The following is a 26,867-nucleotide window of genomic DNA, read 5'->3' as shown; positions in this document are numbered from 1 at the left end:
TTGTCCACATTGGTGGGAAAAATAAAAAAGCAAATTATTATTTAAATGGAGAGAAATTACAAAATGCTGCAGTACAGAGGGACCTGGGGGTCCTTGTACATGAAACACAGTATGCAAGTAATCAGGAAGGCAAATGAAATGTTGGCCTTTATTGCAAGGGGGATAGAATATAAAAGCAGAGAAGTCCTGCTACAACTGTACAGGGTATTGGTGAAGCCACACCGAGAGTACGGAGTACAGTTTTGGTCTCCGTATTTAAGGAAGGATATACTTGCATTGGAGGCTGTTCAGAGAAGGTTCACTAGTTTGATTTCGGAGATGAGGGTGTTGACTTATGAAGATAGGTTGAGTAGGTTAGGCCTATACACATTGGAGTTTAGGAGGAGAGGTGATCTTATTGAAACATATAAGATAACAAGGGGGTGGAGATAGATTATTTTGAGCGATAACAGGTTATGGAGAGCGGGCAGGGAAGTGGAGCTGAGTCCGTGATCAGATCAGCCATAGAAACATAGAAAATAGGTGCAGGAGCAGGCCATTCAGCCCTTCTAGCCTGCACCGCCATTCAATGAGTTCATGGCTGAACATGAAACTTCAGTACCCCCTTCCTGCTTTCTCGCCATAACCCTTGATCCCCCGAGTAGTAAGGACTTCATCTAACTCCCTTTTGAATATATTTAGTGAATTGGCCTCAACTACTTTCTGTGGTAGAGAATTCCACAGGTTCACCACTCTCTGGATGAAGAAGTTTCTCCTCATCTTGGTCCTAAATGGCTTACCCCTTATCCTCAGACTGTGACCCCTGGTTCTGGACTTCCCCAACATTGGGAACATTCTTCCTGCATCCAACCTGTCTAAACCCGTCAGAATTTTAAACGTTTCCATGAGGTCCCCTCTCATTCTTCTGAACTCCAGTGAATACAAGCCCAGTTGATCCAGTCTTTCTTGATAGGTCAGTCCCACCATCCCGGGAATCAGTCTGGTGAATCTTCGCTGCACTCCCTCAATAGCAAGAATGTCCTTCCTCAAGTTAGGAGACCAAAACTGTACACAATACTCCAGGTGTGGCCTCACCAAGGCCCTGTACAACTGTAGCAACACCTCCCTGCCCCTGTACTCAAATCCCCTCGCTATGAAGGCCAAAATGCCATTTGCTTTCTTAACCGCCTGCTGTACCTGCATGCCAACCTTCAATGACTGATGTACCATGACACCCAGGTCTCGTTGCACCTTCCCTTTTCCTAATCTGTCACCATTCAGATAATAGTCTGTCTCTCTCTTTTTACCACCAAAGTGGATAACCTCACATTTATCCACATTATACTTCATCTGCCATGCATTTGCCCACTTACCTAACCTATCCAAGTCACTCTGCAGTCTAATAGCATCCTCCTCGCAGCTCACACTGCCACCCAACTTAGTGTCATCCGCAAATTTGGAGATACTGCATTTAATCCCCTCGTCTAAATCATTAATGTACAATGTAAACAGCTGGGGCCCCAGCACAGAACCTTGCGGCACCCCACTAGTCACTGCCTGCCATTCTGAAAAGTACCCGTTTACTCCTACTCTTTGCTTCCCGTATGCCAACCAGTTCTCAATCCACGTCAGCACACTACCCCCAATCCCATGTGCTTTAACTTTGCACATTAATCTCTTGTGTGGGACCTTGTCGAAAGCCTTCTGAAAGTCCAAATATACCACATCAACTGGTTCTCCTTTGTCCACTCTACTGGAAACATCCTCAAAAAATTCCAGAAGATTTGTCAAGCATGATTTCCCTTTCACAAATCCATGCTGACTTGGACCTATCATGTCACCATTTTCCAAATGCGCTGCTATGACATCCTTAATAATTGATTCCATCATTTTACCCACTACTGAGGTCAGGCTGACCGGTCTATAATTCCCTGTTTTCTCTCTCCTTTTTTAAAAAGTGGGGTTACATTGGCTACCCTCCACTCGATAGGAACTGATCCAGAGTCAATGGAATGTTGGAAAATGACTGTCAATGCATCTGCTATTTCCAAGGCCACCTCCTTAAGTACTCTGGGATGCAGTCCATCAGGCCCTGGGGATTTATCGGCCTTCAATCCCATCAATTTCCCCAACACAATTTTCCGACTAATAAAGATTTCCCTCAGTTCCCCCTCCTTACTAGACCCTCTGACCCCTTTTATATCCGGAAAGTTGTTTGTATCCTCCTTAGTGAATACCGAACCAAAGTACTTGTTCAATTGGTCTGCCATTTCTTTGTTCCCCGTTATGACTTCCCCTGATTCTGACTGCAGGGGACCTACGTTTGTCTTTACTAACCTTTTTCTCTTTACATACCTATAGAAACTTTTGCAATCCGCCTTAATGTTCCCTGCAAGCTTCTTCTCGTACTCCATTTTCCCTGCCCTAATCAAACCCTTTGTCCTCCTCTGCTGAGTTCTAAATTTCTCCCAGTCCCTGGGTTCGCTGCTATTTCTGGCCAATTTGTATGCCACTTCCTTGGCTTTAATACTATCCCTGATTTCCCTAGATAGCCATGGTTGAGCCACCTTCCCTTTTTATATTTTCACGCCAGACAGGAATGTACAATTGTTGTAATTCATCCATGCGGTCTCTAAATGTCTGCCATTGCCCATCCACAGTCAACCCCCCCCAAGTATCATTCGCCAATCTATCCTAGCCAATTCACGCCTCGTACCTTCAAAGTTACCCTTCTTTAAGTTCTGGACCATGGTCTCTGAATTAACTGTTTCATTCTCCATCCTAATGCAGAATTCCACCATATTATGGTCACTCTTCCCCAAGGGGCCTCGCACAATGAGATTGCTAATTAATCCTCTCTCATTACACAACACCCAGTCTAAAATGGCCTCCCCCCTAGTTGGTTCCTCGACATATTGGTCTAGAAAACCATCCCTTATGCACTCCAGGAAATCCTCCTCCACCGTATTGCTTCCAGTTTGGCTAGCCCAATCTATGTGCATATTAAAGTCACCCATTATAACTGCTACACCTTTATTGCATGCACCCCTAATTTCCTGTTTGATGCCCTCCCCAACATCCCTACTACTGTTTGGAGGTCTCTACACAACTCCTACTAACGTTTTTTGCCCTTTGGTCTTCTGCAGCTCTACCCATATAGATTCCACATCATCCAAGCTAATGTCATGATCTTATTAAATGGCGGAGCAGGCTCGAGGGGCCAGATGACCTACTCCTGCTCCTATTTCTTATGTTCTTCTAGCATGTTGCTGTAACACAGTGTCAGGAGTTTTAGGGAATGTTTTGATTTGTGCTTGTGATTCTGCAAACAGTTCCTGAATTTGGCCATGCTATCTGGCCCTGAGCAGAGGCATGGTATTTCCCCTGCAAAGGGGGGAGTTAACGGATTAAGCACTTCTCACTTAATTGATTGATGGAGAGAAACATTTGCAGAGAAGTGTGTTTGCGATCACTTTTTTGCTTTCAGTGTAGGAAAGAAACGATGTTGGGAGTGAACAGGAGAGATAAATTACATGCTGTGTAGTTCTGCTTCTCATTCTGCTTTCAAGATCAAAGTCCAAGAACGTTTAAACAGGTGCTTGAATACTGAGATTTTCACTTCCAAGCGCAGAAGGTTGAAATATTGATGATTTACATTTGGGACAAAAGCAGATATTTGCTCTCTGTCATAATCATCATCATAGGCAGTCCCTCGGAATCGAGGAAGACTTGCTTCCACTCCTGAAGTGAGTCCTTTGATAGCTGAACAGTCCAATAAGAGAGCCACAGACTCTCACAGGTGAGACAGATCGTCGTTGAGGGAAGGGGTGGGTGGGACTGGTTTGCCGCATGCTCTTTCCACTGCCTGCGCTTGATTTCTGCATGCTCTCGGCGATGAGACTCGAGGTGCTCAGCGCCCTCTCGGATGCCCTTTCTCCACCGAGGGCGGTCTTTGGCCAGGGACTCCCAGGTGTCAATGGGGATGTCGCACTTTATCAGGGGGGCTTTGAGGGTGTAACGTTTCCGCTACCCACCTTTGGCTCGTTTGCCATGGAGGAGCTCCGAGTAGAGCACTTGCTTTGGGAGTCTCGTGTCTGGCATGCGAACTATGTGGCCTGCCCAGCGAAGCTGATCGAATGTGGTCAGTGCTTCAATGCTGGGGATGCTAGCCTGGACAAGGACACTGATGTTGGTGCGCCTGTCCTCCCAGGGGATTTGCAGGATCCTGCGGCGACATCGTTGGTGATATATCTCCAGCGACTTGAGGTGCCTTCTGCACATCGTCCGTGCCTCTGAGCCGTACAGGAGGGCGGGTATTACTACAGCCCTGTAAACCATGAGCTTGGTGGTAGATTTGAGAGCCTGGTCTTCGAACACACTCTTCCTCAGGCAGCCGAAGGCTGCACTGGCGCACTGGAGGCAGTGTTGGATCCTCCCCATCAATGTCTGCTTATCTGCTTCATGTCAGTCGATAGGAGAGCATGGTCTGTATTCGACATGGCCTCTGGTACATTATACTATGAGGGCAATTATCAACATTCACAGGTATCTGCTGAGCAATTTTAACAATCACTAAAAATCTTCTCCTGCAGCAGAAATATCATTAGCTCACATCTTATAATTTAAGTTCCTTGCTTAGTTTTTGAACTGTCGGCCTCTTTTAACATAAACCTGTCAAGTATTATGCTGATGTAACACATTACTTCAAGAAGCAGTGGTTTTATAATACCATGTGCTCTCGGTCAAGTGGAAACGTTACATTTTTTTGTTGTGTCACGGATTCCACAGCACCAGAGCAATAAGCTAGACTTGAGCATGTGATCATTTGCAATTCAAGACTTTCTGGCTGCTGCACCTTTTCTAATGGCCACTGAAAGTCCATACAAGCAAGTGATTTGAAAATTGCCTTGCTTGCCTGATACCGAACCATGGAACTGCCGTGATCAGAAAGCACGGTGACTGGCACTTAGTTATCTCTGGGGCCTGCAGTACAAGTCACCTTTTAGGTGGATTTTGGTGTTGCTAGCACTGCCACGCAAGTTTGGATTGTCTTCAACAGAAGCTCTATAAAGTAAAAGCACATCTTGGTTCCCCCTTGGAATGGTCTGGCCAATTTCAAACTTAATGCAGTCAGTATTTGAGATATCATGCTAACTTGGAGCAATGGCTGTGGTTTCACAAATCTTATAGAATCAATGTAACTTCCATATTAGATTGGGAGAATGGAATTATATTTTATTTCAAAGCTATTAGACTGCTAGATGATTTTAATAGGGGAAGCAGAAAGTAAAAGGTCTTGTATGTAGAGAATACCTTATGCAAAAAAATTAGGATTCCGAGAAAGAAATGATGTTACAATTATGTTTAAATTACAATTAAGAAAAAATGTTACAAAGGGATTAGAGTATAAGAGTAAAGAAGTCTAATTACAATTATACGGGGCATTGGTGAGGCCACACCTGGAGTACTGAGTGCAGTTCTGGTCTCCTTACCTAAGGAAAGACATACTTGCCTTCATCATCATAGGCAGTCCCTCGGAATCGAGGAAGACTTGCTTCCACTCTAAATGTGAGTTCGCAGGTGACTGAACAGTCCCATATGAGAATTACAGTCTCTGTCACAGGTGGGACAGACAGTTGTTGAAAGAAAGGATGGGTGGGACTGGTTTGCCGCACGCTCCTTCCGCTGCCTGCGATTGTTCTCTGCACGCTCTCGGCGACGAGATTCGAGGTGCTCAGCTCTCTCCCGGATGCTCTTCCTCCACTTACGGCGGTCTTTGGCGAGGGACTCCCAGGTGTCGGTGGGGATGTTGAGGCTTTGAGGGTGTCCTTGAAATATTTCCGAGATGAGGAGAAACTTCTTCACCCAGAGAGTGGTGAACCTGTGGAATTCTCTACCACAGAAAGTTGTTGAGGCCAATTCACTAAATATATTCAAAAAGGAGTTAGATGAAGTCCTTACTACTCGGGGGATTAAGGGGTATGGCTAGAAAGCAGGAATGGGGTACTGAAGTTGCATGTTCAGCCATGAACTCGTTGAATGGCGGTGCAGGCTAGAAGGGCCGAATGGCCTACTCCTGCACCTATTTTCTATGTTTCTATGATGCAATATTAGCTCGACTGAGATGCAACTTGCCATAACTGACTAATGGAGATTTGCTCCCCTGATATTGTGCTATTATATGGAAATCTTCCAGCGTTATTATTACAAGTGTTGAAACTTCCCAAGAGCCGAGACTTATTTTGGGATTCGTATTTCACAATGAAAATTTGGATACAGAAGAATCTAGTTGATGCTGTCCCATTGTTGGCTGGAAGTTGAATTGTTTTGTTTTCTGTACACAGAAAGAAGACACAGTACATCAAGCAAACCACCTGTGACTCCTCCATTATACTCTTATCCTTCCATCCTCTCAAAAAACAGAAGCAGTAGTGATTGTGGGAACAGTCGAATTTCTGGTGGAAACTGTGCTTCATCCAGCTCCAAGATACAAAAATCCCCCAAAGATAAACTTCACATCAGTGGTATGAGCAGACCACTTTACCTGCTTCACCATGGCAAGATGCACCATGATAAAAAGTTAGTGCATGCTTTTCTTTTTGGTTGTTATATTTTGATTTCACAAAACATTTCTGCTGCATTGTCTTTTCACAACAGAACTAATTTTTAGCACCACGATTTTCAGCTAATTTAACCCTAACTTCTAATTTGATTATCATCCCTGACTGCCAAGGTTCGCAAACAGTTCGGCTAAACATTTCAAAATTAACCTTGAACTATCCAGTAAGGTGACTGTGACCCTTTCCTGAACATTCAGTAGCTTGGGTTCTTTGATTATCAAACTGGTTTGTCTTTGTTCACATCTTGTTGATGGTTAGCAGTGCAGAAATGTCTTGATGTTTACTTGTTGTAACTCACTGTCCATAATGATTGTACTTCATTTCATCCATCTGCTCCCTCACCCCCAGAAAAAAAAAAGCATTTAGACCTCCAAGTGTACTCTGTCCCAGTCAGTTGAGTTGTTGATCAAACTTGGCTAAGTGGTTTTTGCTTAAGATTGTTTAAATCAATTTATTCAGATATCAAACACTGGTGAGAATCGTTCTAAATATTTCTAAAACAGTGTCACTACAAAACATTTCTAGAAAGCTTAACAAATTGCTAACTTATATACTTGATACAATTTGGGATTTCATTTAGCCACTGGAAATTAAATTCTTCAAACTTCAATGTATGTATCAAAGACTAGGAAATTAATGTCTTAATTTGAGAAATCTTTGTATCTGAAAGCTTGGCTGAATGCAGTTTTAGGAATAGTTTTTAAAAAAAAAAAAGAAAAAATGGAAATCTGAAAACAAAATGCTGGAAACCTGAAGGATTACACCCCGAATAGTAATGTCTTTTCTGTTTACCAATGCTGACTGACCTGTTGTGTATTTCCAGTATTTCCTCTTTCTGTAACCGTTTATTCTGCTGATATATCTGATCAATTTAGTAGGCTCACTTTGCACACGTTTAGGAACATTGTTGGAAGTACTCCATACTATGCTTTCTAATCGTTTCCTCCGCGATCATACCGATTATATGATTTTTATATATGTCGTGCTCATTATGAAATGGATCTCCATATGCTTCGTGGGGTGTTGCCGGAGCTGGGATTCAGCACCATCCTCGTTATGCTTTCCAGGAATAAAAAGCCAAGCCAGGGAATGTTTCTGGGATCGAGATATCCTAGCACTTGTCGACAGGATCTGCAGTTTAAAAGAATCATTTTGAGGCTGGGATGTCCCACTTAATGAGCGGCACAAAGATGAAAAGAAAGAAAATGGGTACAGGAGGGAGGTGGAAGCGAGAACAGAAATGGGGGTGGGGAGGGGGGGGGGGGATGGAGAAAGAAAGACTCCAATGCAGAGCAACATCCAGTAAATGCTTCATCTTTCCAGACTTTTCTTTCCCTCCCACTTCAGCTTCATTTATAAAAAAAAAAAAATTCCTCTATTGTACCACATAGTGCCTTTTCCCAAGAAGCTGGACTGGAAACTAGGCTCACTCTACCCAACAGCTAGGCGCTGCATTCTAGTGACTGGGGCTCATCATCTCCTCACCTCCATGTCATTGATATCTGTCTAACCTTCACACTGTGACACTCGATAGCAGTATAAAGTAATCGAGAGAACTGGCAGTCTCCTGCCCATTCCTGTCGTACAATGTTGGAACATTCCTATGGCCCTCAAACAAGACATCAATTGGGATTGTGGCACTTGATCAAAAGATTGAGTACCTAGCTGATGTTCCTATCAGCTAACCCGCCCTTTCTCATAGATTGCACTGTGATGCTCAGCACCTGTCAGCTTTTCAAGCTCTTTATATATGCATGTTTTATAGGCATTCCCGGTAACTATTCCAAGAGTTGTTGTTCATATTCTGTTTACTGAAAACCAGTAAGTCGTAATTGTTCTGGCCAGTGCAGTATTAATTCCAGGCTTTGTTTCCTCAAGTTATTTTCCATTATCATCTATTCCATACCTATAGCAACGCTGGTGTGTCCTTTTATAGAGTGGAGAAAAAAATCGGATGGGGAATCTTCAGGTTAGACAAGGGCAGTGTTGGTTAAAAAGGGAAGTAGATTTATACACTCCGATCCAAAAATACAAAGGTGCAATTGGTAAAGCTCAAGTGTCTAAATATTTGCTTTAGGTACAGTTAAAAATCTTTAAAAGTTGTCAGGCTGTTTCCTGGCTGAGACAGCAGACCGCTTGGCCTCTGAACATTTATGGAGTGATGGCTCTGGTTAAGAGGTTAGCAAACAGTAAGTACATATTTTTAAAATAAGTTATATTTTTATAAGGAGCGTTCTAGTTCATGATCTATATATTTTAAATTTTGACCAGAAATAGTCAGTAAAGGAGCTGGTTATCCTAAACTTCAATTTAAGACCAAAGGTACAAAATGTGCAGTGTGTTCCATTTTTTAAAAAAAATCGTCATATTCTGCAGCATGACTTCAGTGGTTAAACCAGAGAAGATGCATCCTAATGTGAAGATTGATGGCACATCATTGAAAATGATGCCAGTTCCCATTAATTCCACCACTGTGAGTGCTTCAATAAAAACTGGCCTTAATTGTCCTACAATACCAAAGGCACCCCTGCCCTCCACTGGACAGATACCCAATGGTAAAAATCTTCTGTCAACTCCTTCATCCTCAGAAAAGAAACTTGAAGATGGTAAAAATATCAAGAAGTCCTCTTCTCATAAGCGATTGTCAGGTGAGTCCTAATAGATGTTTATAGAACAGTGGAACTGTCGTAATGTTTTTGGATATCAAATAACTGCTTAAAAAATTAATTTGCTGAAAACTAACCTAGAAGTTGCAGAGGATAGTTAGGACTTAAACATCTCAACTGTATCATCTTTTACAATGCATCTTGTTTATTTGTCAGGATATTAGAAGGGAAAGATCACACCTGGAAATCCTCCTTAACTTCTTTGAATATATTGTGGATAAAGTCGATGGTAGGATTCTCTACTACAGGGACAGTCAGCTCAACCATATACAGCTCTCCTTTCACTTAAACACTGTTCTTTGCACCTATTAGGAATGATTGTGTAGAGCAGATGTGTGTGAATCAAAGGTTAGCTATGGTAAAACAGGCCGACATCCTTGCTTTCTGATTTGGGTAAATACATTTTGAATCATCAGTTACTTGATTTTAACTTGAAGCTGCCATTGTATTGATTGGCTGAACAGTAAACCCACATGAAGCAAAGTGGAAGCAGCTCTGCTTACTACACCACCACAAACCTGTAGAAAAGAAAGCAGTGTAAAGGGGACGAGTTATGAGGAAAGATTACCAAACCTCAGTTACCGCAGTCTGGAGAGAGTATAATTGTCAAGTAAGAGACCAGGTGAACATAGTGGGGGCTGAAACTCAGGGTCTCAAAAAGACCCGTTGGTCCCCGTTTGTGGCGGCCATTCCTAAAAATCGAATGGCTGCTGCTTTGGGGTCAACAGGCCGCCCGATCAAAATTCAGGTCGGGGATTTTTCGGCCTGGACCCCAACCCGCCCAAGTAGATGCACCGCCCAATTAAAATCAAATAAATACCTATCCATTTTCAGCTCGATGCGGCGATCCCCCGCCGCGCGGTGCCCCTGGCAGGTTTTTCTGCCGGTGCATCCTCTGAAGACTGTGCGGCCCAGCAGCGCAACGGCCCTTAAAGTGGAGGGTCCACTGCCACGGCCGCAATGGAAGAGTTTTTGCTTGCCGATCAGCCAGCAAAATAGTGCCTCCAGGTTTGGCCGGGCAGCCTGGTGCCTCCTCTTGGGTGCCAGGTTGCTGGCCCGGCTGAAACCGGCCCTGGTGGCCCAGTAGCCAAAGTTTAAAAAAAATGATAGAATCTCTCCCTTTTAAAGGGGAGAGAGCGGGGTGACGCACACGTGCTGTGACATCACATTGATTGACAGCGGCGGATGACCCATTTTCAGCCAGTCAGCCTGGCTGAGAGTCCAGGACCCGCCCTGCCCCCCCACCCCCCCCCATGATCCATTTCCTGTAGGACTTTGAAAAAAATTAAGTCCTGAAAATGGATCTACTCACCGCACCAGGAGTTCCAACGGTGATTAATAGTTTAAAAAAGTCATAGGTGTGCCAGCTTTCTGGTGCACCTGAATTTCGGCCCCAGTGAGTTCTGATAGCTCAGTTGATGAGTACACCACCCAGTGTGGAGTTAAGCTATTTAGACCAGGAATGTTTGGCCCTCAGTATGTGCTGAGTTAACTGATCCTGATGGGGCAGACAAAGGGTTGTTACAATTAGCCTCTGTCAAAATTGAGTTTTGTGCTAGATATTCTCTCCGGTTCACAATCACCAGTCACTCTCTTGTAAGCTGACCCCTCATCCTGAAATGCATCTCGTGCTGCCCAGTATCTAGTTAAATAACGGCAAAACTCTTCATATACTGGCTCCTGAAATACTGCAATATCACACATGCGTTCTCCAGTCTTTATAAAAGCTGACTGTAAAACACTATTAACATGAGGCACAACTGCGGTAGTTTTGAAGGATAGAGTCATCGAGGTGGGTATTTTGTGTGTGGGAAGGAGTTTGGGAGATAACGGCAGTTTTGAAAGGGGGAATAATAACTGGCCACGCACCTTAGGAGGAACATTGGTAATAACTCCAGTTTTGAAAGGGAGGGGGCAGTGCCTGAGGAGAGGGAGCCATTTGCAATTTTAGCTAGGATGAGAGGCGGAAAGGGAGTTTTTTTTTGTCACTAATGTTTGTCTTGTCAGACAAATATTTGTGGGGAAATTAATCTTAAAATGTCAGGCCAGCAGCAGAATTTTTCCTACCTGTTTATTTTGTAAACAATAGTTCTCCATTAACCAGGCAAAAAGAGAAAATCAATAGTATGTTCTGTATTACACATTTAACATCATCTTTGTTTTTTGATAGAACGGGAGTTTGACCCAAACAGACACTGTGGTGTTGTCGATCTTGAAACCAAGAAACCATGTACAAGATCTTTGACATGCAAGGTAGGTTACTGTTGACTTTTGTGTTTTTCTTTGCGAAGGAGTCATGTTGGTTTGATTTGTGTTGTCACGGCTGTGAGAACAGAATCACTGCCACTAGTTAAGCATAATGTCAGAAGCTATAATTGGACCTATTCGTACTATTTCATGCGAGTTGTCATTTGATTTACAAAGTAGTAGTTGAGATCTGGTTGGGAGTACAGGAAGACTGGAGGAAGGCTGAATGAGAAGATTTCAGAAGATGAAACTCGAGCAACTTCCTTTCCTCTCTTTGGGTTATCCTGAAGTCTGTGGCAGATGAATTGTATTGACCTGCAAGGACCATCAGCAGGTCGGGGCCTTCAAAGGAGCAACGTGACGGCATACCACTTCAAGGTGCAGCACGAGCCGGTTCAGAAAGGGCGACGGCTGTGAAGAGGGCGACTGGATTGGACGTCACCAAGGTCCAGATTGCTGATTGGAGCATGGGCAGGTACAGGAGGAGCGGCGAGAGATTGTAGAGCGACGTGATCAGGGCCCAGGAGAGGGTGAGAGTTATCGTCAGCCCACACTGTGATATGTGTGCGCACTAGATCTGTACAGCAGAGCTGGTCTCCAGTTGTCTTGGTTAACCCTTGCCACTGGACCAAGACCTAGCTCTGTCAAGCCCGTGTGCTGGCTGGTGTGCAACGGCCATTACACGTTTAAAAAATAAATCATGCACTGGCATCTTCAACATGTAGTTCAGGATCTGGAATATTGGGTCCTTCATTGAAACACCTGCAAACTCATCCCTTTTTGGCGTGGAAGCAAGTCATCCTCGATATGAGGGACTGCCTATGACCATGATCTATTGAAACATTGTGGAAAAACTATTCCAAAAGTAGATAATAGTGAAAAGATGATAGTTTGGTCTTGTTTGTACAGAACAAAGTGTTTGCTCATTCAGTTTGATTTTGCACATTTAACAGTGTATTTGGTATTTGTCAGCTCATTTCTAATACTTTTTGTATGATTCATTACAAAAATAATTTACATTTATTTCTGTAAACTTCATTTAAGTGTTTAATATTTACAAATGTGCATTGATAAGTACACATTTACATAACATAAGAAATAGGAGCAGGAGTAGGCCATATGGCCCCTCGAGCCTGCACCGCCATTCAATAAGATCATGGCTGATCTGATCATGGACTCAGCTCCACTTCCCTGCCCGCTCCCCATAATCCCTTATCATTTAAGAAACTGTCTATTTCTGTCTTAAATTTATTCAATGTCTCAGCTTCCACAGCTCTCTGAGGCAACTAATTCCACAGATTTATGACCCTCAGAGAAGAAATTTCTCCATCTCTGTTTTAAATGGGTGGCCCCTTATTCTAAGATCATGCCCTCTAGTTCTAGTCTCCCCCATCAGTGGAAACATCCTCTCTGCATCCACCTTGTCAAGCCCCCTCATAATCTTATACGTTTCGATAAGATCACCTCTCATTCTTCTGAATTCCAATGAGTAGAGGCCCAACCTACTCAATCTTTCCCCATTAAGTCAACCCCCTCATCCCCGGAATCAACCTAGTGAACCTTCTCTGAACTGCCTCCAAAGCAAGTATATCCTTTCGTAAATATGGAAACCAAAACTGCACGTAGTATTCCAGGTGTGGCCTCACCAATACCTTATATAGCTGTAGCAAGACTTCCCTGCTTTTATACTCCATCCCCTTTGCAATAAAGGCCAAGATACCATTGGCCTTCCTGATCACTTGCTGTACCTGCATACTATCCTTTTGTGTTTCATGCACAAGTACCCCCAGGTCCCGCTGTACTGCGGCACTTTGCAATCTTTCTCCATTTAAATAATAACTTGCTCTTTGATTTTTTTTTTCTGCCAAAGTGCATGACCTCACACTTTCCAACATTCTACTCCATCTGCAAGATGGGACTAGTAAAGTTACTATATTTAAAGGAAATGTTATGGCAAATATTTTTGTAATGCCTGCATTCAAGTGAATTTATTCTCAAACATTCAGACACATTCCTTGAGCCAACGGAGAGCTGTACCAGGTCGTAGGAAACATTTTGACCTTTTGTTGGCTGAGCACAAAAACAAACCCAGGGAAAAAGAATCTCATCGAATCTCTGAGCATCATCACCAGGCACCCCTTCTCAGGGAATCGCATCCCTCGCCATCAAAAGCTTCCCAGGAATTGCATCAGAATTCCCATGGAAATGTTGCATCGGATGTAAAACAGACGGTGCCTGGCAAAGCCAAACTTCACAATTCAAGTCTTCCAAGGTATGGTGATTTTAAAATTTGAATGTGTTGTGGTCAGACTTTTTTTTTATATTTAAAAAAAAAAATTAATAAAGCATTGTGAACATGGCTAATCAAAACTTAGCTTTACAAAGAGCTAGAGATTCGGTTCTCAGCGATAAAAGTATTTTTTCGCCAAAATTACCATTGTCGCTATGAGGCTGTAAATTCAAGGTTTAATTTGCGCAGCAGTAAAAATCGATGTTGCACGATGAATCGCGGCGTAAACCGCAAATTTCGGCACCTTTAGTCCGCGGCCGATACCGCTGCAAGTTGGGCCTAGGGAGGGCCAAAAAATTCACACAACATTTATAAGACACTTATCTAGCAAATTGCTGCAACCGAATTTAAAAAAAAAAATAAAAACTTTAACTTACATTTTTTGCAGGTCCTCATACTTCTCGCTGCTCCAAGTGCTGCAACGCAGTTTTTTTTTCCCCTGTCGGTCTTTTTGGTGGAAAATACGGGTGCGCAGAGAGCCAAATTTTTGGGGCAAGCCATATTTTTAGTCTTGCACGGCGGAATTTGAAAAAAGCCGCCGCAAAACGTCAATAAAATTTCCTCCGACCGGGTTTTCGCCAAAAAGGATGAAATAGCACCAAAAACCTGGTCGCAAAAATCGCCAAATTTCCAGCCCAAGGTGTTTGAGACATGGATTTCCTTTTTAAATAGGGCAAACAGGGAAAAAAAAAAGTGGAAATTCTGAGTGTGTGAATAATGCATATTGTAAGCCAGCCATTTGGTCCCAGGGCTGCATGCCACTCTAATGTATGGCTGTGTAAATACAGCTGGGTGTTTGGAGTAGGGTTGCCAACGCTCCAGGATTGTTCTGGAGTCTCCAGAAATGAAAGATTGTTCTCCTGGTCACTGCTGCGAGCAACTTGGGAGAATAATCATGGGCATTGGGGGGGGGGGGGGGGAAGTGACTTTTTTTTTTAAAAGGTTCTTCGAACACTTTAATTTATTCGTTATAAATACATTAGAGATTTGGGAGGCCGGGCGGTGGGAGGGGAGGGGAGGGGGAACGAAAGGGTTATATGGATGCGGTGGTTGGAGGCAGGAGATTATGTGATGAAACTTCCAGGAATACGTCCAACCAGAGTTGGCACCCGCAATTTGGATGTTGCACAGCACAACATGCAAGTGGGGTAGTGTCTTTGTGATGGAAGGTGGAGGTAGGCACTAGAAATTTAGGACTTGCACTGGTTAATTTGTATTTTCTGTCAGCCAGCCACAGTTGCAGTGTTGTGGAAAGTCGCACAAGAGCTTGAGATACTTGAATTTTTATATTACAGGTTGAACCTCCCTTACCCGGCACCCTCGGGACCTGGTCTGTGCCGAATAAGGGAATTTGCCGGATGAGGGGAGGTCAGCGGTCCAAGGTCGGGGGGAGAGGGGAGGAGGTCGGTGGCCCGGCAGGCCCGCAGTGTCGGCCGGCCCTCGGCAGACCACAAAGTGTTGGCAGGCCGAGTGTCGGAGCGGCCCTAAAGTCAGGGTGGAGGTCGGCCGCGTTCTTTGCATGTGCCCCCGGGCACTGGAATCATGCCGGTCGAGGGGTAGTGCCGGCTAAGGGAGGTCCAACCTGTATTACAATGCGTAAATATATCCAATGTGATTGCTCCAGAACGGGCCTTTTTATTTCTGAATCTTGTTTCCATAGTTCTCAATCTGTAATGAGTTTTACAATACGCTGAACCTGTGCTATGCATGTATTGAACTTAAAACATTTTCTTTAATGCATAATAGGAAAATATGGTCACTATTAATGTGTTTCTGAACATTTCCAGATTGGAATGAACTTTAGAATAGCTTGGATCTTCCAACTCTAGTTGCTAACGTTCCTTTCTGCCACCCTGATTCTTCAGAGCATTGCTCCACTTCCCACTCAAAATTAACAATTCAAGGATTGCAACACATTCAGATTTGTTTACAGAATACAGTACGAGATGTTCAATGATTCATTATGTTGCCTCCAATTTCACTTAACATGAATGCTTCCCAACTTGGTGAGAATGGGTGTGTAGATGGAATGACTGGAAGCTTTAATGCCTATTTTCAACCAAGAACATTTTGTCCTGAGAAGGTTAGAGATGGTTATGATGGTGACCTCTGGTACTTTTGAGTTGTGATAAACATGTAGTTTAGACAGTTTTATTAATTTATTCAAATCAGCTATATAAATACCAATAAAAATAGGCAATATTATAAATGGAAACTCAATGTATGGGTGTGCTCTGGCACTTAACTTCCAAAGCAAATAATTTGGTGATTTGTCTGCCTTGTTTTCCCAGTTGAAGGGAACTGCTTAATAGAAATGGGGGAGGGAGGGGGAGAGAGAGCCACAATACTGCACACCACGGATTTAGGTACTCGTTTGGAAAGTTTTCACATATACAAGAATTGCATTTAAGCATCTTATACTTGACACTGGAATGGGGTGCAGATATTCCCAATGTCAAAAACGTCTGATTTTGCTAAATTAAATTGACATGAATTTAATGTTTCATTGTTCCAACATTTTGGTGCACCATTTTGATTAAGCATGTACTGTAAAGAGGTGTGCATTATGACCTCAATTTAAGAACACATTTTCACCATGTTCTCATAGGAATCTTGCTGAAGTCATGCTTTTCAAATACTAGGTTATTTTGATGATTTAGTTTTGCTAAATATGACAAAGCAGTCAAGCTTAGTGGCAATTTCTTTTTCACCGTGAATATTTGAACACAACCAACATTATATAGTAGTTGGCACAGGAACATTTCTGAGCAGTTTATACCGACTTGATGGAAAGGCATTGAATACAATAAACATTCAATGAGTGTAACCTGTCAAACTGATGATCCATGTTTCTATGTCACTTATTTCTACTTATTACAAAAGTGCTTGTGGCTTGGGTGCTTGTTTGAATAGTACTACACAGTTTACTCATGACCTGGCAAAATAAGCACCATTTGATGTGGATTACTGCTAGGCTCAACATAGTGGAGGACTGTAGTACAGTATTGAATTGGCTCCAGATGCGAGTATTTTCTTTGTGGTATCAAAAGTGTTCACATTACTCCAGATATAATTGTTGTAAAAGTGCAATGTAATGGAGAGCAACCACATCTCTAACCACTATTAATTGACTCTTTTTAAAGGCCTGTCAGTTGTACATTACAGCACAGTGGCAATACCATTACTGACGCTGCATCGGTACACGAGTTTCACCCCTCACTAGTAGGACCAGACTCCGCATCCAGGTTGTCTAGTGATGAGGGAGAATGCGATGAGAAAGAGGAATCTGCAGAAAAACTAGACTGCCATTATTCTGGACATCACCCTAGACCAGCAGCTGTAAGTTTAGCAAATTGTTGATGAAATTCAAAATGGGAATAGTTCTTGATGTCCAGATTTTTTCAGTTTTTTGTTCATTGTGCAGCCTACTTATTTAGCATCGGGGGAGGGAAGGGGGGGGGGGGGGGGAGGAGAGTGGGGGCGGTAGTGTTTCTGCTCGGTTGCGCCCATTTTTTTTCCCCCATCATAATTTGCCTGAAATCGGCGTAACCAACACACAATCGCAGAATTTTAAGTGCAAATTACGTTCAGCGCAAAGAGTTTCAGCGATCTTTTGCGCTAGTTTAAATAATAATGCTAGAAACAGGCCCCGCCCACACAACTGGCCATGTCAGGATGAATTAATCACCATTGGGAGTTTCCGCTAATTGCGCCCATTTGCAGGTCCTCGAGGAGGCTCCAAAAATTCAACTTGATATTTTCAGCACAAGGACACTAAAGGAACGTTGCAAAAGCTTTTGAATTTAATTTTTTCGTAAATTTACGAAGACATTGACTACTGTACCCTAATATAACTAGTAAATGGTTCTGTATTTTTTTTTGTCACTTTCAATCATTTAGAATCTGGTTACTCACAGGTGGAGAATTGAGACTAAAAATGCTTATTTTTTTGTGAAGCTAATTTTCAGCTGTATTAATCAAACTGCAGCAAGTTGCTACAGTTAATATATTTAAAAACATTTATTCAAAAAACTGTTTTTAAAACGCTGACCGATTGTGCTGATTCACAGCAGATTTTGTGGCAGATGAAATGCAAATAAGTCTGTGTAAAATTGGGGGGTGGCAGAAAAATACAAAGCGGAAACTCTCGGCCCAGATACAGCACGCATTTCAAGCAGAACTTTTTCTTTTTGTCTGTGACTATTGAAATTACAATTGTATTATACATAATCTACAATATACATTTTGACTCCCAATTCCTTCAGATTTTTTTTGTTTTAATTGTCAGAATTTCTCAACATTCTTGTTTTGAATTAGCTTTGCACCTTTGGGAGCCGGCAGGTTGGTCGAGGTTGCTTTGTCTTTGACAGGCGATGGGACCACTTTCGATGTGCACTTAGCTCTATGGTTGAAAAGCATCTTAATTCACAGATGTGGAAGTAAGTATAAAACAAATGGTTGCGACCTTTCTTTTTAAGAGAGACTTGCATTTATATAGCACCTTTCATAAGCTCAGGACATCGCAAAACGCTATACAGCTAATTAAGTATTTTTGTAGTGTAGTCACAATTTATTGTTGGGAAAATGGGGCTGCCAATTTGCACACAGCAAGGTTCCACATACAGCAATGAGATAAGATATTTTGTTTTTAGGGTGTTGGTTCAGGCATAAATGTTGTTCTGGGCACCAGGAAGAACTCCCCTGCTTCTCTTCAAAATAGTGCCAATCTAATCTTTTTCGTCTACCTGAGAGGGCAGACTCCGCTAAAGGACAACACCTCCAGCAGTGCAGCACTCTCTCAGTAATGCATTACTGAATCAGCCTAGATAATGTGCTCAAGTCTCTGGAGTGGAACTTGAATCCACATCCTTCTGACTTAAAGGGGGAAGGGGGAGTACTTTGAATGAGCCGAGGCTGACACTTCAAACCTTACAATATTTAGTTATTTAAAACTGCTGCTGATTTTCCTGCCACAAATGATCCTAAACTGAAAATCTACCCAAAAAATGTTGGATTAACCTCTTCCTGACTAAATCCACCTTCTGCTGGACCAGCTGAGAAATGGCATTGGTAATGACTGACGATCTTCCAATGGAGAGGATTGTGCAAATGCAGGGAGTGTGAAAAACTGCAACAGTGCAATTACATTAACTTTTTAAATCAAAGACAACGAACTCTGAAAATGTAATGTTAAACTATAGCTTGTTTAATTGAAAGATTTATTAGTGATGAGAAATTTTATTAAGATACAAACTTAAAAAAATTAAAATTAAAATCAAAATTTTTTTAAAAAGCGTGAACCTTAAATTTTAATTATAACTGTTAACTGGATAGATATTTGTAGATAGGTTAAATCATCATGGTTTTTCAAAGTCTAGTTTTATCCTGGATGAGTATTGTGTGAAATCAGTTTTTGAGTATTTTTTTAATAAATATTTTTATGGTTGAAATTTGCCTTCTCTTGTACCTGAGCAAAATAATTTGCTTTCTTTTTTTCTTTCAGAAAAATTCCTCCTGCAGTGGATAGTCCGACATCAGCACAGTCAAACCCCCACAGCACTGGCATGAACTCCTCACCGCTATCGCATTACAGTGTTAACGCTGCAGGGTTTATCTCGTCTACATCATTGTCCTCATCATTAATGACATCTCCAGTGTTAGTTTCTTCGCCATTTATGTCATCCATTGACAGTAAATCTGTGCTATCATATGCAACTACTCTAAATGCTCACCCTGCTGCCTTGGGCATCATGGACCCTGCTTATTGTATGCAATCTAGACACGTGTCTTCACCTTCTGTGATGCCTGTTTCTTCGGTTCCTTCACCTGTATTTAATAAACCTCAAAAAGTGAAGCTCAGCAAGTCTTTTAAACCTAAAGATCCATCATCTACCAGCAGTAATAGTAATAGCAACATCAGTAGCAACAGTAACAGCAGCAGTTCTGGAAAGAAAAGAAAAAATATTTCTGCACTGCCACTGCATTCTTCTTCCACTCATTCCACAGAATCGCTGAAGAAAAATTGTGTGAATTCTGGGAGCTTGGTGACCTCTTACTACTCATCTGTCTCCTCCTCTTATAGCAGTACACACAATGTTGGCCTCAATTGTACGAACAAGGTGAACTCTTTAGGCCTCAAACATGACCAATCAGGAAAGGGGCTTCAAATGGGGATCCCTGCAGAATCAATTAAACGGATGAGTGTGGTTATGAACAGCAGTGATTCCACTCTCTCACTCGGGCCATTTGTCCATCAGTCAAATGAGCAGACTTTAAATTTACATGGTGGCTTTTCACATCCACATACCCCACTGGACAAGCTGGAAGGGAAAAAGCGGAAGAGCTCACCAGGTTCCAGCACCATAAACAGTGGTAACAAATCGAACAAGATTGCCAAACCGCCTGTGGTAAACAATGTTCATTCAAAACATCCCAGTGTGATCCCAGGAACACCAGGGCTTTCCAACAACTCTCTCCTTCATCAGGTATGAAATACTGAGAAATGGATAAGTGACTACGAGCAAGCTGTGGTTCTTTAAGAGCAGCTTCCCCCATGGGTGTTGGTTAGGTTTTAGGGGTTGGCAAATATTAAATTGCATTATAATTGTGCAAATGTTACTTTTGAATTTCATGAATCTCTGTTGTGGACTAACAATGCTTGCCTATTTGTTGCTGGAACGACCGACAAATTCTTGGATTCCTGCAAGGATGGACTTCCTAGGTCTTTGCACCAAAACTATAATTCACAAGTTTTACAAGTCCATTTGCCCAGATTTATTTGTGTAATTGTAAACTTGTCATTTACAGTTTATGCTATATAGCAAACTGATGTCCATAAATATCAGCGAGGGATGTTTAAGAATTTATAAACTATAAAATTGTACCTTATTACCTTGATCTTTATTTGGAAAGTCAGAATTAAGAGTCAGTGCTTTAATGTCAACTGGAATATCCCAATGGTAGCATCTACTTGTCTTCTCCCGACCCCTCCACAAAAGTAGTAAAGTGCTGCTATTGATGCTCGGAGCAGGTGGGGGAGAAGGACCCTTATGCACCCTTTTTCCATGAGGAAAATTCAGTAACACCTGCGGTTATGTGGAAACTTCACATTGTTTTGTTGGCAAAATGGTGTTTGGCCAATGATGGTTATTAGTGCCCATTATTGTTGAATAATTTTTGTATCGTCCCCTTATTTCTAATATTGCAGAACAAGGCATCCATTCATAAAAATGATCTATTGAGACCAGCATTCTTGCCAGATAACAGGGTACTTGGGCCTGGTGAACCCAGCTCAGAGTATGGTCGTAGTTGGGTTCTGCAGGAAAAAGGAATGGGTGTTCCCATTTCTGTGGAGGATTGTAATTGTTGCAATATTTCTAATAAACGAGGTAAACTTTTTTTGTACACGTGAGGTTGCTTTCTTCTAAAATAAGAATGCTTGTGAAAAATTACAATGCGAATTTGATGGTTAATTAAACCGTTCTATCTTTTGCAGCCAAAGGCGCGACCCTGATGACCAATGCTCTTCTGGAAGAAACTGGACATCTTTTGATTTAAAAAAATAAAATAAACAGGCACTCTGAACTGCAAGAGGCCTTGGAGTTATCTCGACTTCCCTTGTTCCTCAGGTCTAGAGGTACTGTGGATAGTAGAATCAAAACTGTATACAGGTTCTGAAGCCAAGTTTGTGGAAATGCCACCTTCTGTAGTGGCACATTTTAAATTGAGTTGATATGGACATCTGCATATAATTTGGCCACTGCAACTGTTCAAATCAGTATTAAACCTTGGGTACGTTGATAGAAGAAATGACTACTGATCTATGAGATTTATGCAAAGGTGCAGTTTTTAAACTATTTACCGCTATTCACAGGTGCATTTGCTGAACAGTTTTGGATTCAGAACTGCCAAGAGTTTAAGCATAAGCATAATGACAAATTAGTTATTGGGGTGTTTCTTTGTTCCAAAGCCCCTTGGCATCTACTGGAAATTTGTATCACAAAGCAGATATGTTGTATTTATTTTTTCATTAGATTTGTGTGTATTGTGTCTACATTTGAACTAAACAGTTGCCAAGTATGATGACTTGTGTCAGGTAGTTACTTTGAAATTACTGTTTTATTTTTGTTAAATCCACAAACCTTGGCTTTTTTGAGCAGAAAAAAAATTGTGGAACTAAAATGACAAAATTGGGAAGTTACAGTCCAGCAAATGCTATCAAGTTCTGTTTATAGTGATTTATTTTAAGAATTTTGTGCATAAATTCTAACTGCTCCCTGGTTAGAAATACAGCAGACTGGTGAGCTGAAAGAAATTGCATCATGTTTGGAGTATAAATGCAACAATTTTATCTTTATGAATAAAACATTCATATTTGCTTAAATGGATCCATGAATACATTTTGTACCATGAATGTGGTACAAACTGCTGGGGTTCAGTGGCATTTGCAGCTCGGTCTTGCCTGTAGAAAATGGTAAGAAAATAAAATGATTTTAGTGTACGCTGCTTCCTCCCCTTTGGCCTATCTGTAGTCCAGATAATGTTTGCACTAATAGATTATATCCATACTCCCAACTATTCTGGAAAAGATTTTAGTAAAAAGGGATACAGTTGTAAATTTTCATGTCAGATGAACATAATATGTGTAAAATCAGGGATTTCAAAATAAAAATTCCACAAATTTTTCTAAATGACCACTTTATTGAGAATTTGGGCACTTTTCAACATTTTCCCTATTGGTCTACAAATTGGGGAGTATAACTGGTGAAAGCAAATGTTTGTAACATCAATTTAGTGTTGCATCTTTCACTTTCTCCCCAATCTAGATGTAAGGAACAATGTGTGCACAGTATGGAGAATGTGAGCATACACTAACATAATCTGTTACATTAATCTTAACACAGATTTTTGAGGACAGTTTAGTGAATTCTATATAGACAGATTTTTAAAAAATATATAAAACTCGTATATAGTTAAATATACTCTTGGAATCATTGTTGGACAAATGGCAGGAAATCAATAAAAGGAGCCATCTGTTGTAAATGCAATTTATTGTGATACAGTTTAAGTTGGTGACCAAGTAATGCCATTTCCTTTTAGATTGTAAAGGCTTCTATGGAAATTATTAAAAAAGGAAAGAAAACTGCTCCTTTCTGCTGTAATAAAATGGCACACTTTCTGCATCCAAGTAGATATTTTTAAGACTGGCTTTTACTGAAGCTTACTTGTTCCTTTGGGACAGTTATCAATTGTAACTCACAGTTTTCTTACCCCAATTTTCAACAAACTAAGAGTATGTCACAATTTTTGTACCTTTTTATTTTGAATTTTCTTGTTTAATGGATTATACAAAAGTATGGAAATATCCCTATTTCAGAATGCATATTTTGTTAAAATTGTACATATTAAATATGTATTTTTGCACAGGTCATTTTCTTATATCCAGTTTTGGTACAATTTTGAAATCATCTGGTATTTATTTATTTAGGAATTAATAAATAACAGGTAAAGTACCTTATTGTTTAGAGATTCACTGCCCAGCCAATAATGCAAAATACCTACAGTATAAGATTTATGGGGCACTTTTTATATAACTTTTGTCCATTTTGGAATTTGGGAGTGAAATGATTTATTTTTTGGAAGTGGGGGGGAGGGAAAGAGATGAAAGCCTCAACTATTTCACTGTAATAAAATATTCATTTGCCCTAACTCCCAATGTAACAATTGCATTCAACAGAAAATCATCCCAGACACAACATCTGAAAAGAAACTGCTTTTTAACTACATCATTTTTGCAGCTTTTAGTCAAAAATTAAAGTGCCTGATAGTTGCTTCAAAACGACTGTTTAAATTGAACATTTAAAAAAAAAATATTGAATGTTCAGTTTTAGATTAGGAGCTTGCTTTTTCCACCTGTGGGTTCCTAATGTTTCTTATTATGCTTAAACCTTATCAACAAATTAATTTGGAATGATTGAATCTTTCTCAATTGTGAAATGAATATATACCAATTTCTTTCAAATTATGATTGTATAATGTGTGTGTGTGTGGGTATGGTTGTACCACCAGCCAAGAGCAAAAAAAAGGCCTTTACATTTCTGTACCTTTTGTTGAAGCACCATGTTTTAAATAATTGACAGTGAAAGGTCTAAAGCACTATTGCTGTATAACTTGGCTCATTAAAATAATTGTAATTTTGAGTTTGACCCATAAGTATCTAATACTACTGGAATGTAAATATTCTCATCCTGACTATATTTTGAAGGTGATGGTGCCTTTTGGAAAGGAAATATCTTGGATTTCACTGAGTATCTCCTAAAATTCTTTGGATTAATAGGGTCACAAAATGCAATGTTTCAGGAGTAAGTCTTCCTCTTTTTAAAAAAAAATGTCCTCGACAGGATCCTATACTAATACTGCAAATTCAAATAAAATTTATTTTAAGATGAAAAGCTGAGATCAACATTCTGAACATAGGAGAAGTATTCTTGTCTTAAAATAGGCACTCAGACCTGTTTAATAATTCAGGTTTATTTAATGTAAGGAATAAAACAATTGCAAAGGCAAAAGCAATACAGACATAAGTGAAGAGTTTAACACTACACATCTCATGTGAATGTAAGCCTGATAGCAAAGCATCTTGCTCCTGCTCATTATTTGAGCCTGGTTCTAAAAGCAACCTCCTGTGTAAAGTGTGAATAGTTTCAGAAGTATGCATAATCAAGCGCACCTGGTCGCTATGGTATCAGCTGGACTTTGTGTTGCCTGCTGTATAATTCATGAACAAATGTCATGGGTCAGAATCTTTCGATATTTGAAAATGTATAGTCTATTTGTTTTGTAACAAGTTCTGTAAATAAAAATAATTTATACTGTTATTTATAACAAATGTAGTCTTTGATTCTTTGCGTACCATTTATGAGAATTAAACTATCCAAGATCTGGATATGAATCCTGGGGTACAAAATGCACAAACGACTTGTTCAGTCTTTGAAGTCAGCTAGAAATGTCGGGGATTAGTTTGGTGGGAAACTTGGAATGGATGGATCATTGCCTGCACTATTTACAGGCTCAGATTTTACTGTGTTTTGGAATAGATACATGTTACAATTTATGCAATTTTCTTTCTTTTGGACTTTTACTGGAATGGGAACTTTAGGAAATGACTATTTTAAAGTTGTGTAGATTTGTGAAAAATAATTTCTAAACTGTTTGCATTACATCTCTTTTTGCATCAACCCTTTCTTTACACACTTTAAAAAAAAATTGTTGGTTGTACAGAGAAGTCAAGTTGTTGCAGGAACTCCAGCTCATTTCATCAGTGAGGAGTCGAGCTGACCAACAATGTATTTTTTCAGTTGTCAGAGATGGTTATAGCTATATGCAATAACATTTCTGTGATATGACCCCTTTTGTTTTGATTTAGTTGAAGAAAAATCCCAGAACTTGCTATTTGGCCTCTTGTCTATTTATTCCCTGTCCAAGTGTCAGTGTTATTACACGAGATCAATCTGAAGCCGTCTTAATGCAGGCAATTCTGCTGTGTAGTGGTGGTTTGATGTCAGTTAGAAAGATGAATGTGGTTCACTGGGTACACACGTACTATACATAGTCCACAGTGCTGATGGGTCAGTCTCGTTTCCCCACTCCCATTCCATAAAATGGGGAGATGAAATAAGCTAAATCTGAATGAGTAAGATATCACATTTCTGACGTCTTGCAACAGTATTAGTGAGCAGTAACATTTTAGGTATAGTGAGAGCTGGGAATTAGGAGAAATTCTGATGTGCACTGGTCTTCAGTCAACATCTGCAAGAATGGAAAATGTCTAAATCTACCTAGATTAGACCCTGCCATGCCATACGATACTCTTAATCCCTATAGTGGATTTAATCCAAAAGTGAGATGCTTGTACATGTCTTAACTAAGCCATGGTCTAAAATAGGCAGAGATCAACCTTTAGCTAGCTTAAACCATAACACAACTGATTTAACACTACCACTGTGGACTTGAACTTTTACCTTCCCTTTCCTTCTTTCAGACCTCCCATAATTGTTTACCCTTTCAGACCTCCCATAATTGTTTACCCTGTTCACCCAGATGCCCTGTAGAGGGCGCAGTTCCATCTTGCACTTCTAGCAACTTGCAGTGAAAAATACCAACATTTAAACGGACGTCTAATAGTGGGAGCCCTGCCACAGCAAATTTTTGGTCACTATCTCTTGTGCTTCTATTTTACAGTAATATTCATCCCTTAGCTTTATGCTTTTAAGAAGTGCACCTTCTTTACACCTCCCATCTGGTCTTCCAAGTGAGAGACTGAGTTCAAAATTCAGCTGGGCCCACAAACGCACCCCAACCAGGAGATCCAGTGCCTGCCAGAAATTGGGCCTCCGGCCTCATTTCAATAACATAGGCAACTCGCCTAGTTAGAATCCAGCCTAATTCCACTTTCCAGCTCTTGGTCCATAGCCTTGTAAGTTATGGCACTTCAAGGGTTTCTACCTCTACCATCCTTTTCAGGCAGTGATTTCCAGACCCCCACCACCCTCTGGGTGAAACAGTTTCTTCAGAATTTTGGGTCACTTGCCTCACTGGAAGTGACCCTCAGTTAAGTGCCGGGGGTTGAGGGAGGACAGGCACACACCTCCTTACTCCATGATTATTGTTTTTTTGGAGGGGGAAAAAAAGAGAACTCTCCTTTTTGTAGTGGCCGGTTTGTAGGCTGCTTCCACGCCAGGAAACCGTGACCTGTGTGGGTCTGGCTCCCTTATTAATTCACAGGGTGTGGGTGTCGCTGACAAGGCCAGCATTATTTGCCTATCTTTAGTTGCCCTTCAAAAGTTGGTGAACTGCCTTGTTGAACTGATGCAGTCCGTGTGGTGAAGATGCTCCCACAGTATTGTTAAGGAGAGAGTTCCAGGATTTTGACCCAGTGTTGATGAAGGAACGGTGATATATTTCCGAGTCAGGATGGCGTGTGACTTGTGCGTCTGTTGCTCTGGTCTTTCTAGGTGGTAGAGGTCATGGGATTGAGAATCCTGCAGTGCATCTTGTAGCTGGCAC

General features: G+C 41.1%; 1 protein-coding gene across 3 annotated transcripts in view; it reads left to right on the top strand.

The window, feature by feature from the left end:
* The window catches only part of LOC139277153 (ataxin-7), a 146,902-nt gene extending 122,239 nt beyond the window's left edge, over positions 1–24,663 (top strand). For 2 of the 3 annotated variants that reach the window (XM_070895225.1, XM_070895227.1), the window contains 8 exons: positions 6,324–6,558; positions 8,976–9,247; positions 11,436–11,518; positions 13,519–13,784; positions 16,946–17,141; positions 18,120–18,241; positions 19,306–20,287; positions 21,298–24,662. In XM_070895225.1, coding sequence (XP_070751326.1) covers positions 6,324–6,558; positions 8,976–9,247; positions 11,436–11,518; positions 13,519–13,784; positions 16,946–17,141; positions 18,120–18,241; positions 19,306–20,287; positions 21,298–21,315 — 2,174 coding nt within the window. In that variant the 3' untranslated portion in view covers positions 21,316–24,662. Of the gene's footprint in view, positions 1–6,323; positions 6,559–8,975; positions 9,248–11,435; positions 11,519–13,518; positions 13,785–16,945; positions 17,142–18,119; positions 18,242–19,305; positions 20,288–21,297 lie in introns of all 3 variants that reach the window. The other variant, XM_070895226.1, reaches the window with a different exon arrangement.
* The last annotated feature ends 2,204 nt before the right edge of the window (positions 24,664–26,867 follow it).

Source organism: Pristiophorus japonicus, chromosome 12, assembly GCF_044704955.1.
Source record: "Pristiophorus japonicus isolate sPriJap1 chromosome 12, sPriJap1.hap1, whole genome shotgun sequence".
NCBI lineage: Eukaryota > Metazoa > Chordata > Chondrichthyes > Pristiophoridae > Pristiophorus > Pristiophorus japonicus.
The sequence above is the reverse complement of the archived record's forward strand: the minus strand, read 5'-3'. Positions and strand labels throughout refer to the sequence as shown.